This window comes from Taudactylus pleione, unplaced genomic scaffold (genome assembly GCF_031769625.1).
Source record: "Taudactylus pleione unplaced genomic scaffold, aTauple2 ptg000016l, whole genome shotgun sequence".
Taxonomy (NCBI): Eukaryota; Metazoa; Chordata; class Amphibia; order Anura; family Myobatrachidae; genus Taudactylus; species Taudactylus pleione.
In genome coordinates, this window is record NW_028284418.1 from 37,090,101 (window position 1) to 37,105,005 (window position 14,905).

Here is a 14,905-nt window from a genome sequence, read left to right on the forward strand (position 1 = left end):
CCTGGAGAAAATGGTAGTATATTTGGAGATCAGGTGATTGCCAAAAGTCATGGGATAGATGCCTAGTATCGTGTAGGACCCCTTCTAGCCCGGTTAAATGCAGCAACTCGACATGGCATCAATTCCACAAGTGGATGGAAGACCTCTGGAGAGGTGTTGACCTATGCTGTCTGGATAGCTTCCCACAGCTCCCTGATATTTGTAGGTGTAGCATCTTGGGTTCAAATGGACCTCTCCACCATGTCCCATAAATGCTTGCCTGGCTTCAGGCGAATGTGGTGGCCACACCATATGTCAGAATTCTCCAGAATGCTCCTCAAAGCAATTCTGGACAACATGGGACTGATGACATGAGGCATTATCCTGCTGGAATATTCCATCTGTGTGAGGGTACATGAAGTCCATGAAGGGCTGCAAAAGGTCATCAAGCAATGTAGCATAGCGGTTACTGGTTAATGACGTATTCAGGCAGATAAGCAGACCCAACCCATGTCACGTGAATACACTCCACACCATTATGGAACCTCCATCAGCCTGCACGGTGCCTTGTTGACAACTGGGGTCCATGGTCTCATGGGGTCTGCGCCATACCCAAACCCTACCATCAGTCCAAAACAACTTCAACTGTGATTTATCGGACCATACCACATGTTGCAAGTCCCCCAGGGTCCAATTAGCGAAGTTACAAGCCCAGGTGAGGAGCTGTGTCTGGTGTAGTATTAACAGGGGCACTCTGGTGGGTCTTCTGCTCCCATATCCCACAGAAGCAAAAGAATGCTGCACTGATTTGCTGGATATGCATCTGGTACCTCCTGCATCGAACATGGATGTGTTGTGTCGCTTGTCTGTTACCATGGACAATTCTGGCTAGACACCACTGCTCATGATCATTAAGCACCCATGGTCGGCCACTGCACTGTCCACGGTGGGTGGTAATGCATTCCTTCAGGTATTCCCATTACTCATGTGACACCATAGATTGAGGAATGTTGAATGTTCCATTTGTCGGGCACCCACTATCATGCCCCGTTTCAACTGATAATTCATGTTGCTTTGCCATGAGCAGTTTAGCCGGTGTTCAAACTGACTCACGAGATGTCAGATTACAACTGATCCAGGTCTGGGCATTTCCGAGATATCAAAGTACAGAGACGCCAACTACCATTACCTTTACATACTGCTCTCCCATGACTTTTGCACTTCAATGTAGTAAATGCTAAAATTACAATACTTAATTCATATATAATATAGTACATGCATGGACAATGATATTAATAACTAATGCCTTTGCATTTACGATGTAAAAAGAAGTCAGAACAAGAAGCAAAGTTAAAAGGAAAGTACTAATTATGTTCAATGCACACATCCATTACCTTCTCCTTTTAATGCTGAAATAGGTATCTGTTTTATTGGTTCAAAATGATTACAATATCAGTTTAATAATGCAAATAGATTGCAGCAGTCACTTTACAGTAGTAATAGTATCAGACTCATTCAGCCAATCAGAAGCAGGAATGATCATCATCATCATCAGTTCACATTTTGCATTAGATGTTGATTATGTGCAAGTGGTCCATCTCCAAACAGCGCATCTGCGTGGTCAGCATGTGATGCATATTGTGCCATAGGCTATCATTTTATATTAACCGCGTTTAAGTGCCTCCTCCGGCCCCCATATAGCCTCACTCTGCAGAAAGTGACCTGAGCACAAAATGTGTCCCAGTCACCATAGTGGAGGGGAATCTTTGGAGTGCAAATTGTGTTTGCATCCAAATATACAAAAGTCCCTAAATATTTACTTGAGAAGAATTGGTCTGCATGTGATTGTTGCATATTTATTGTTCCTCATGCAATTTGGTGCTTTTAACTTTCTGAGAGGTAGAGTGAAGCAGCTCAGGTTTAAAATACTGAAAAAAGGAAGAAAAAAACATCAGCCAAAGCATTATGTGAAGGATTAGGCTCTGCAAAAAAGACCAACATCTGGAGAGATGGTCCTATTATGAAAAAAGTATATAAAAACTCTAACCTGGAGAAATGAATCCGGTAGAAAGAGAGGTTCCAGGTGGTGGGTAATTCGGTGGAAATGGAATCTGGAGACGAGATAAGAAAGTTCGGTTGTATTGAGATTCCAGTCTAGAAAAGAGGATCCTGTTGAAATGAATGCTCCAGACTGGAGAAGTAGGCCCAGTTTCATAGAGGCTGCTGCCTGTGGTAGAAGATCCTGTAGAATGAGGGTTCCAGTCTGGAAAAGAGGATACTTGGGAAATTGAGGTTTTTGTTTTAACCCCAGTCAATTTATTTTGAACCTAGCTGGAAATTTGTTAATGAGTACTTGTTTATTTTGAGAAGTACCAAAAAGGAGTTATCCCATCAGGATGAAGGAAAGTCCAGCTGATCAGAAGATAAATCTCTTGTAGAACCTTTGAGTGGAAATTGCTACTCACCACCATAAAAACAAAAATCAACTAAAACAAAAAATTGACAAATAACCAAAATAGATTTGGTGAATATTCTTCCAAGAAATGACTCTCCGAAACCTGGCAATATGCTAAATGTTAAGTCAGCTTGGAGTGTGAAACATATTTGAAAAGCTTTTTAATTTTTTAAACTGATTGCCTCCAAGGACCAAGAGCCTACACTACAAGGTAGTAGGTATGTAGCAGACAAAACTGTGAAGAAATGCCTACACCAGAGAAGTTGGTTTACTTTTGGTGAATCGCAACAAAGTATTGACTACATGAAGAGGCTACTTTTTCAAAGATAAATGATTCTGTAACATCAATATTACATGCACAATTGGTTATTTTGAAATAGCATTTTACAAAAGGCTTAATTCAATAATTTTTCTAGGTATTTATATTACAATTGTGGCCACAATTTTTATCTTTATTTATCTTTATATTTATGTGATTGTGTTTATCTGTAATAAATGTACAATTTTAATTCAGGTGTTATGATCATTGAGTTCTGGATATAATTATCGAGATTTCTTTATTTATGAGATTCTCAGCGCAGATCAGTTACGTTCTCTAGTTAAAGATAGAAGAAACTGTAGCAATTTAGTAAATAAAACTTCACAATCCAGAGGAGCTAGAAACAATTGATAAAAGCCTCTTACCACTGCGCAGTCCGCTATGGCTAGAGAGTTGCAGTGTTCTCTCAGGACAGTTCCAGCGGTCCCAGACAAACTGGTACTTACACTCCTCAATACCACTCTGTGCTCCAGCTGCCACACTGCTTGAGTAGATAAGATAAGCCTGTAAGAAAATTGAAGTTGGAAAACAAAGTAAAAATATAAGCTTGGAATAAGACACATTTTCCTTCTGATTCATTATACTCAGGCTACTATTATGTTACATTTAAAACCTTATCTACAATTGACCTAACAGAAGGGTAGAACAGAAATCAAGATAGTACACACTAGACCATAAAATCAAGATAGTACACACTAGACCATAAATTAAACGATTTGACAATTTTAGACGTATTGGAACAACAAATCGTCCACATTGTTTAGTGCAGGGGTGTCAAAAATGCAGCCCTCCAGCTGCTGTGGGACAACATATCCCAGCATGCCCTAAAAGCAAAACTGTGGCAGTTCATGCTGGATGTGTAGTCCCACTGCAGCTGGACGGCCATATGTTGACACCCCAGGTCTAGTGTGTATGCACTATTGCGCGATATCACAAGATATTGCATGTGGTACAGTGCATATTAATGAAGAACGGAATGAGTGATCGCTCCATTATTCACTAAATCTTCTAGTGTATACTGGCAATCTTGCATAGTCCGGGGCGAAGGGTAATTGCCATCAGTGGCGTAACTAGGGTATTTGGAGCCCAGAGCAAATTTGAAAAGGGATGTGCACGCGCCGAAGGCGTGCGCGGCAAAAAATGGGCGTGGTCACTTAAAAATGGGGTGTGTCAACATGACACACCCCTTTATTTTCACACTGAACATTCCTATCCATATGCACCTTAACCCCAGTAGTACCCCTTATACAGTACCCCCAGTATGCAGTTGTGGTCCCTCTTATGCACGCCCATAGTAGTGCCCCTTATACAGTATCCCCAGTAGTGGTCCCCCTTATACAGCCCCCAATTAGTTCCCCTTACTCAGTACCCCCAGTAGTGGCCCCCCCAAATGCAGTGCCCCATGTAGTGTTCCCTCTTATGCAGTGCCCCCAGTTGCAGTCCCCACAATGCAGTGCGCCCAGTAGCGGTATCCCCTTATGCAGTGCCCTTTATATGGTGCCCCCAGTAGTAGTCCCCCCTCTGTGCAGTGCCCTTTATATAGTGCCCCCAGCAGTAGTCCCCCCACATGCAGTTTTCCCAGTAGTGGCCCCTTTATGCAGGCACCCAGTAGTGATCCCCCCTATCCAGTGCCCCCTGTAGTGGCCCTTCCTATTATTGCCCCCAGTAGTGGTCCCCCGAGCGCAGTGCCTCTAGTAGTAGGCCCCTTTTATAATGCCCACAGTGGTAGTTCCCCCCCAAGTAGTAGTCCCCAGTAGAGGTTCCCCCTCCCGATTAAGTTCCCCCAGTAGTAGCCCCCCCCAGTAGAGGTCCTCCCAATAATGGTGCCCCCAGTAGTAGCCACCCCTCCCCCGTTGTGCCCCTACCCCCAGTAGAGGTCCCCCCAGTAGTAGCCACCCCCCTCCCCCAGTAGTGCAGATAGGTTAAAAAAAGAAATATATATATAAAAATATACTTACCTGAATCCACGCTGCTGCTGCTCCGGTCCGCGACGCCGCTCCTGCCGCCGCCGCCCGCCAGTCCTCCCGGGCTGGCGCGCTCAGCATTATGGGACAGAATGTCATGACGTCTGTCCCATTACCCACTGCAGGAGCTGGACGGAAGCCCGGCTCTTGCAGTGGGTGCTGCAGCAGTCAATGAGAGTCTATCTGACTCTCATTGGCTGCTGTTTAACACACGCATCGCCGCTAGCGCTGGCGGCGATGCGTGTGTTATGCACAGCCTGAGCCCGCCTCCTAGCGCTATTGGGCAAGCACTCAGGGAGAGGGAACTGGCTCAGGTGTGCAGCACAGGACCGGCACTGGAAGCCTAGCGCCGGTCCTGTGTACATGTGTAGTGCTGACCGCACTCATTGCGGTCAGCGCTACCCTGGCTAACTAGGGCGGGCTGGTACCGTGGCCAGCAGTGCCTCCCCTTGCCGCCGGTCCAACGGCGCCCAGGGCACGCACCCCGCTCACCCTGCCCTAGTTACGACACTGATCGCCATGACCATCGGATTGTTTAATGTGTACCCAGATTTATTTTCTAAACAGAAGAAGTGGAAAGGAACACTTGCATCTACTAAACAGAGCTTTAGCTATAGTACAGTATTTTATGCGCAAACATGCATCAACCCGTGTCTGACATATATCTGAAAGGGACTGTCCATCTGCGACCCTGCTCACTAGCAAGGTTTTTCCTGGAACTTGCAACCCAGGTCGGCAACCCGGATGAAGTGTGAAAGGTGGGACCCAAGTCTTGATGACCCAGGTCATGCCTAAAACAAATTGATTGGCCGGGACAGTGGTGCTTGGAGATGACATCATCTCCAAGAACCCACTGAATGCCAGACGTCCAGTGTCACTGCAAGTCCCGGGTCCGGTGTGAAGGGTGTCGACCCGTGAATAACCCGGGTTGTCCCCCTAAGTGTGAAAGAGGTAGCCCAGCTTCAACCTGTGCTCTGTGTCCCGACCCCGAGCTGGGTTGAAGCCAGGGATTTATGGGTGAAAGTGGTATAAGAGGACATTTTCTGTAAACACTGAAATAAATTCTCTATGTCTCAACAGTATTAGAGTAGTTACAGTACAGGACAAATCCATAACCCTGCTGCAGATTACAAATTAGATCTCTCACAAGCTAGAAATCATTTTACAAAGTCTACATGTAGATCAAAGGAATGTTTCTTACCTTGGGGCCGGTCATCAGAAAATTGTTCACTGACCTGCAAGAGACAGAGCAAGCCATTAATTGAAAGAAACAACCTCCAGCTTTACTATTCAGCCAGGACATGCCAGGAATTCTTCTTTCACTTGTCATATTTAGTGTGGCTATACATACATACATACGTACACATGCATACACACATACAAATATATATATTTAGAAATAGTAAAGTAATAGTTCAGGCAAAAAGCCAAACACTTCTCAATCTCATACAAGCAATATACAATTTATTTCAAAACCATAGATTCACAAAGCCATCACTCAATAAATGTATAGCAATACTTATCGAGTCAGATGAATGAAAGCCATTTCGGTGTACGCAAACACCTTTCTCAGTAAAGGGTCCATTCGTCATCACTTTATTTCTACAAAAACAGGTGAAACTTAAAATTTTCACCAACTTTTGTAGAAATTAAGGATCGGGGCTATTCATTATATAGGTGATATATGTATAGTGATATCACAGATATCTCTTACTTATGTTACAGCCTGATCTGTCCACGGTCCCCATACACTAGTATGGAGACCTAAATTCATCTAGCTCCGAAAATACAATGTTTGCGGAGCTTGACTGTGGTAGCATTTGCCATCTTCAGATGGCGTTTGCTCCGAAGCCCCGCTCCTTCCCTATGGGAAGGAGTCCCTGGTTGTGAAGAGGGATCTCTTCACCCTGCCCGGCTCCAGCCGCCGGATGCCGATGCTTGTGCACCTGCGTGAAGTCCAGTTCATGGAGACACACTAGCAGTGCTAACTTTCACTGCTACGTAAATAACATGAAAGAGATTGCGCAGACAGCTGATTTTCGGATCCGTTGTCTCCGCACCAGAGAAATGTTGAATTGATCTGGTGAATGTGTATCCACCGCTGCTACTCACAGTGAGTTGGATAGTTAATTATCAGCGGCTGCCAACCCCCCGAATAAGTAACATGATGAATGGACCCCTATAAACCTATATAAATGTTTTAATTGGATTAAAATTGTTTTCATTGCATAAAAAATATATACTAGAATTGTACCATCCGGATTAGACAGGCATATCACACAGGTCTCCAGAGAAGTAACAGCTTCACGGGAGTCAAAATACAACTTCAGGAAAGGGAGAGTTTGATGTGACTCTTGCACTGCGTCAGGGGACGCATTTTGTCAATACTGACTTTGTGCCCTCTGACAAAGTGCTGTGCCTTAGGCCACTCCCGTTATGTGTTTCATCAGTAGTCACTTTGAGCCATCTGACAAAGTGCTGTACATTAGGCCTCTCCCCTTATGTGTTTCATCAGTAGTCACTTTGAGCGCTCTGACAAAGTGCTGTGCCTTAGGCCACTCCCCTTATGTGTTTCATCAATAGTCACTTTGAGCCATCTGATGAAGTGCTGTACATTAGGCCACTCCCCTTATGTGTTTCATCAGTAGTCACTTTGAGCCATCTGATGAAGTGCTGTACATTAGGCCACTCCCCTTATGTGTTTCATCAGTAGTCACTTTGAGCGCTCTGACAAAGTGCTGTGCCTTAGGCCACTCCCTTATGTGTTTCATCAATAGTCACTTTGAGCCATCTGATGAAGTGCTGTGCCTTAGGCCACTCCCCTTATGTGTTTCATCAGTAGTGACTTTGAGCGCTCTGACAAAGTGCTGTGCATTAGGCCACTCCCCTTATGCGTTTCATCAGTAGTGACTTTGAACCCTTTGATGAAGTCACTACTGGTGATATGGGGAAGTGAGCTGGAGATGTCAGTCGACATGTTTCTGGCTGCCCCCTACAGAAGGGGGCAGCCAGGTCGGTGCAGCAGGGGGCGTGGCGCGGGCGTGAGTGGGCTGTGTGGGGGAATGGTGGTTCGATCGCGTCATCGCATCCTCGTCCCCGCTTACATTGCCGATATTACCGATCCATTAGAGTTGCCTTCTCTTGCAGGGGGCCGGGAGCCACCCGATTTTCCCGTTCCGGGAGAGTAGCAACCATGCATAACTTTCCTCTCCCTATTACATACAATAGAATTTGCCAGACAGACACAGTTGTTTGTTTTTGTCAGAAATATATGCAATACTGTCTTGTAAACTTTCCAGCTGGCAGCAATTCCATGTATGTGTTTATATTTAAGCACCTATTACACAGCTGATTGTGCCTTGAGGGGACTCACAGCTTATTCTCACACAGTAGTGGCAAAGTGATATCTTTCAGGGGTCTCATGTTTCACAGTATTAAGGCATACCACAAGCTGCCAGCATGCAGTGTTACCTGCTACTCTGTCACAACTAATCTGTGGTATCATAATCTTTAGATGAGGGGAAATGACACTGGTCAGAAAGGCCATTAGCTGCCTAACTCAGTTCTCTTATATATCTGATATCTGGGGACTGCATGAAACAAAATCCAATATCTAGCAATCTGGAAAAATATATACTGTATATAAAATAAAATTCTCTCTTTTTCTGAACTTTTACCACAATCTGTATCTCAGAAAGAGAACTCCAGATTAGGACAGTCTTGCAACACAGAATATTGCCTTATATTTGACAGCAGTTTCAGGATCCTAGGACAGAGATAATTTCAAGTAGAAGCATCATGGAGGAAGCTAAGCACAGGGAAGGGGGTCTAGTTCGTGCAGCAGCCTTGAGGAAGGGACCTTGTATGATACATTAGCCAATATAAAGGGCAATGCATTGTATTACAGTGAAGCGTAGCTCTTTCAAATTGCTCTTATTCATAAGATTTGCAGAGTAAAACCACACAAGCAATGCTGATGGTGCGTACACACGTAGCGTTTTAAAAGAACGTTTTGAACAATAATGATATCGTTATCGTTACTATTATCTTTCAAATCATTCTTTTAAATGGACCCTACCAACTTACCATCGACCAGTGATGCGCGGGCACGTATGGATGATAGCGATATCGTCCATCGGCCGTGCATGTCGGTCAACTTGCTCGATATCGAGCAAGTTACTATAGGGAACCGCAATCGACGATCGTGGGTCGCTTTAGTCGTCATTAACTTGGTGGTGTGCTGGATGATCGATATTGATCATCTAGCATATCAGGGAGGGTGCATAACGTTCTGCCAGCGATATCGTATCACTGACAGATCGCTACGTGTGTACGCACCATAGATGAATGCATGACTGAGACATGGACTACATTGGTAACAATTTCTCTATTATGTGGGACTACGGGCCTGATTGAGAGATGCATGCTATGCCTGTCAATGCTGCGATCCAATATGCAGCAGATTTGCTAAAATATGCTAATGACTCAGTCGCCATCTTGAGCGCAGAAACGCCCTTCTCCAGCATCTCACATCCGCCTCTAATGTACAAAAGCAAAAACATCGGAAACCAGTTTCACATCGAACATTTGAGCAAGCCTTTGCTGTCTCAGAATGGGTGTCTCACCTAAGATGCCAGGGGTCTCTCCAGCTGCAAACCCATCAAGGCTTTGGCGCATGCACAAAGCCTCTGAATCAGGCCCTACGTTTTTCCTTTCTTAGATTACAAATTAGTGGCATGGGATAATTCAATTTATGTATTGGTATAAGAAGCAATACCAACCATGTGTTATATTTATATGATGTATTACGATTTTTCCTATTTTACTTGTTCTTTCTTTTGGATAGTGCAATGGAAGTCTTTGCTCTTCTATACATTCTTGCTTGTTTAACTTGTATTTTGCTTCACTTGTATTATACCTGGGTTTTACTTATCACAAGTTTCAGATGAACAGAAAAATGTGAACTGATGGTGGGTACACACTACATGATATGCTCCCTGAGCGATATCGTGTAGTGTTGTCCCCGGCAGGCTGTGCTCAATGTCGTTCATGACATTGAGCACAGCCGCTGAACGATATCATTAACGATATCGTTCAGTGCCGGGCTCTCTCCCCCATTCCCTGACATGCAGCAACCTGACGAGGTCGTCAGGTTGGCCTGCATGTCAGCCCGATGAACGATAATGAAGAACGACCCGCGGGAACGCGCGTCGTCGTTATCGTTCATCTTTTTGGGGTTCAAAATGGACGATAAAGTGGACGACTGAATGATAACGATATCGTTATCGTTCAGTCGTACACTTTATCGCCCAGTGTGTACGCACCTTAACTTTTGTAAATTGTGTGAAATTCCTCCACAGGGCAATTTATGCTAAATAGCAGTTAGTACAGTATATATGGAACCACATCTCCCCCTGTCCCTCATCTCTAGTGAATAATATTAGTTATTTGTTTCTTAGTATAGTTAGAATAATAGTTACATTTAGATATAAATGTAAATATTTTTAAGCATTATATAATATCTTGCAGATGGAGCCACCAGGTGGCACATCCCCTATACACACATTTATAATAACCCTCACTGATTGCACTTACTGAAGGCAACTGTGATACAGCGAAGATGTAATTTGATGGCTACATTTTCAGGAATAATAACATCTGGTCATGAAAACCTATAGAAAAAAACTGCCAACATTTGTGTCTTTAAAGAGTAAATTAACAACAGGAAAATTTCTCTATATTTGGTCTGTTACATTTAAGCTTTGATGCGGTATGACAAGGGTCTCATTGTGTTCTATGTCCTTGTATGACATGCATTGAAACCTAAATTTTTACCTAAAAACAGCTATAAAACAGCAATATTAGACACTTTACAATATCCATAGGAAAGATGTATATGCAGCATAAAAAATATGGTCACTTAAAAAGAGACAACCTTATGCTGCATACACACAGTACGATCTGTACCACCAACGACTTGAAAGATATCTTTCAGTGAAGTCATCCTGCCACATCTCTGAACAGGCAAAATTGACAATATCATGTAGAGACGATCATAGATATCGTTATCGCGCGGGAACGCGCATCGTTGGTCGTTCACTACATAAAAATGAACGATATATCATTGAACGATATTGTACCATGTGTACGCACCTAAACGAATGGCAACTTGGAGAACTGATCTCATTCCTGCCCTCCATAAAAATAAAATCATCATTATATTTGGGATGACACAACGATTTAGGGAAACTGAGACAGGTGGAAGAAAGTGGTAGGAAAAATGTAATTGAGTGCAATATGCTCAAGTCACAGGTTTTCAGGGAGTTTTTGGGGGGGGCGAGTGGCATACTACCAGCCGCAACTCGCCATCCACATTTGTTTTCAGTCTTCTGAATACAATTTTTTTGTTATAATAAGCTGTGAGTTAAAAAATTGTGGGCAAACAATAGAGGTGCCTCAGTCAGGCAAGATTGCTCAAACTACATGCAGCTTGAGCTATCTGTTGGGCCAGATCATAGCAAAGGGGCATATTATACATATGATTTTATTTGTTACCAAATAGCACTTAATCAAGGGTCCCAAACAATAAATATATTTATGGGGCACAGGTATTTGTTTAATTAATATTGGGAACAAATTAAAATAACATAATAATAGAAAATAAATATTTACAAATACAATATAATATTGAATACATTTTAAGGGGTTAATATTATTTATAAGTTAAATAATGGGCCATTAATATGGCTTTGTTAATTGTGGCCATATTAATTAATTAATTAATTAATTAATATTATATTGTATGCATAATTAAAATGTTACTATGTGTATTTATTCATTAAATAATTGTGCCCCTTAAATATATTTATTAATTGTTTAGGCCCTTTAATTGTTAATTAGCAACAATTAAACATATATGTTTAATGTGCCCCTCTATTATGTTCTTGATGGATGCATGCAGTTTGAGCAATCTATCTGGCCATTTGCTAGCGATTTTGTCTTGTCATGCGATTTGAATCCACCAAACTGCTGAATATTACACCCAGTTTAGAGGCCAAAATCTCTGTCCATGTGTCGCAAGTTTGAACTACCCGCCAAATAGATTCTACTACATTTCCCCAATTGAGTTTATTAGGGCTATAGTTTCTTAAATGAGGCAGAGCAAGACTTGAAAATGCTACATCTGATATTATTATAATTAATGATTATATCATCAAGGAACACAATAAACTGTAAGAATTATTTTTGAATTATTTCCCTGCATGCACAGCTCGGATGACTGATTAAATATGACAATTTAAAACATTTTAAATAACCTACTCTTGGGAAATTAATACTTGTGTCCAAATGCACATTGTGGTGATTTTTAATGACTATAAGGAAGTGAAAAACAAGTACAATGCCTATCATCATATGTTTTCTGAAATTAAGTATAATGAACATTTTTGTATTTTTTTTTAATACTCCATCACGATATATATTAAATTATAATGAGAAAGGTGAGACTGGCAACCAGTATACAGAATAAGAATTAATGTACTATACCGATGATCCATATTGTAAAGTAGAAACAGTTGCAGTTACAAAATTTTCAGATTGAAGTTTTCATATTGAACAAAAAGTTTGAGACAGTTGGATGCATGGATTTCCAATCTTTTCTACAGTAAGTACCCCTTATAGGTGTAAATATTTATTAAATTACATGAATTGATTGTTCACATATATTTTTTACATTTTCTCTGAGGAGTTTAATTTACCAAACTAATGTACAACTTGAATATAAGTTACGCTGCTGGGTTACACACAATACAGGTCTAGAAACTAATACAGCAAATGGGAACTTTACTTTGGAAAAATTCAATAGTACTGGCTAGGAGGAAACTGCTAATTGCCATACTTGATCACGATGGGAAAGTAAACCTTATTGTGATGGCTATGGGGAAGACCAGGGTTATACCTTTTCAACTAATGCAGAAAAAAAACTTCAAGAAATATCAAAGTCAATTTAAGTTATTTAAAAACTGCTTTTTATGAAGAATACAATGATGTGGCACTCATTGGATTTGGTTATTTTGATTGCTATACTTATAATTAGTCAGGTTCTCTCATACAATGCGGCTTGTCACTGGGCCACAAGACTTGGCGTTGTACAGCCCTACATTGGATGAAGCACAGCTTAAAACCTTCTAGCTTGGAATCAACGCTTTCAGTTGTGTCAAACTCTTGTCTGAAAGCACGTTCCAAATACAAATTAATTATGAAGAGGCTTAAAATTAAAACACGAACACCGCGTATTTTTGAGGTTACCTGGTAACCATTTCTATGGAGCTTTTCTTAAACAGGATGTTGAAAGAAGGGGGAACTGCCATCACAGACTTGCATAATTCTACTTTTTTCGTGTGAGTTTCCATTTGAAGACTATTCCAAGTACTTCATATGACCTCTTCAAACCGAACGTATTTAGGTTGGGAAAAGCTACAGGCTGTGTTCCTATGTAGCAATTTAGGACTAAACAGGATACTAGGGAGATTAGTTTGAAGAGGCAACCTCTGATACCACAGGACAAAAAAGGATAAAGAACATGTGGAAAAACATTGAGGCTGGTGACCAGTCAACATTATCATAATCCTATTAACTTTAAGGCCAGTCACACCTGGTATGGAGTGAATCTGAGGTGGTGGTGAGGCTGTAATGTAAATACCAATATCCCTTAATCTACAATTGGGATGTGTTAAAGTGAATGGAAGCTTTGAAGAGACCAAATATCCCTGTTCTAGACTCCACATACACAAGCATTAGTTGATTGTGATAAGTAGAATTTCTTTTGCTTGGTGGATTTCTAATTTGCTAACTGTCTATGCAAAGGTTCATGTAAAGTACACTGGTAATCACTACATACCAGCAGCCAGTGCTCCATACAAATATAGACACATGTTCCTACAGATATTCGTGTTTAATAAAACAATAAAAAAAATAGGGAGGCCCTTCTTAATCATTTGCCTTAATTGTTCCCCATCCATTATGTACTTTTGTTAGAGAGCACTGTCTCCTCTCAATACATACATGCAAGGCACATGCCAGTCCGAAAAGACTGTCCTGCTCTGCACTTGCCTCATCTCCTTACAGAATATATGTATAGTGTATATATTTATATGTACACTACATATAGGCTTGTCATAATATCCCTTTAATCCATGCTTGTGTACGGGCAGTCAGAAAGTTGGCAAGTCGGGAGGGGGCAGCCAGGTCGGCACAGCATGGGGCGTTGCGGCAATGGAGGGCTGTGTGGGGGCGTGGCAGTGCGATCGTGTCATTGCGGCCCGTCCCCACTATACAATGCGAAAATTACCAGCATTGTAAAGCAAGGGGTGGGGCTAATCACGTCATTGCCCCCTCCCTCGCAGACTGCCCACTTTCACTCAGTTTTGAGGAATTGGTGCGCAGGTGGCGGGTGGACTGGGAGACTATCCCTTTCATACCGGGAGGGTAGGCAACTATGCTTTAATCTGGGACACCCGTGATTTACCCAGGTTCTGTGGTTGATTAAAACTAGGTGAAATCCAGGTTTGAATTTAGCCAGCCACAGAACATGTGTCCCAGATTAAGGGGATAATATGGCAAGACAAACTATATATATAGCACTTCCCTGTGCTTGTCAGCCTTAAATTCATATTGGTCTTTCCCCCACATACTCCTCCATCTCCCAGGTACAGTTTCCACTGAGAAACATGTGGGGGAAAGCCGTATCAATTTAAGGCAGACAAGCACCGCAAATAGCTATATATATTCTACTCTGTTCTTTCCGCCAAATTAGCGCAAGTTCAGATCTATCTTATTGGTTATCCAAAACAAATGATAGCCGGATAGCCAGTAAAATGCCATTTTTGAGATAGATATAGATAGGGTATTAATCTGTGGAATCCGATTGCCCTGAGGGAAGAACGTGCTATAAAAGATCTAACTCCTGTGTGGGTAGCAGCAGGATACTTATTTCTCCCAAGCTGTAGCATTGGATCATTACTGATGTAAGCAATTTTTAGTAATGAAGTAACGTCTTTAAATTTATGTCAAGTGACAAGTGAATTTTAATAAAAATTTCTGAAAAATAAATAATTTTTGGATTGATTCTAATGTGAGGCCTTATTGGCCAAATTCTCTGGGTGTTCTTTGGTGAGAGGGTCTTTTTTA

At 41.9% G+C, this 14,905-nt stretch overlaps 1 protein-coding gene across 1 annotated transcript in view; it reads right to left on the reverse strand.

Moving 5' to 3' along the window:
• Nucleotides 1–14,905, reverse strand: part of WNT8B (Wnt family member 8B) — a 46,454-nt gene that overhangs the window by 17,522 nt on the left and 14,027 nt on the right. Inside the window, exons 2-4 of the mRNA XM_088473599.1 lie at nt 5,919–5,952; nt 3,119–3,257; nt 2,027–2,242 (exon numbers count right to left, since the gene is read on the reverse strand). Of these exons, the coding sequence (XP_088329725.1) occupies nt 2,027–2,242; nt 3,119–3,257; nt 5,919–5,952 (389 nt within the window). The remainder of the gene's footprint in view (nt 1–2,026; nt 2,243–3,118; nt 3,258–5,918; nt 5,953–14,905) is intronic.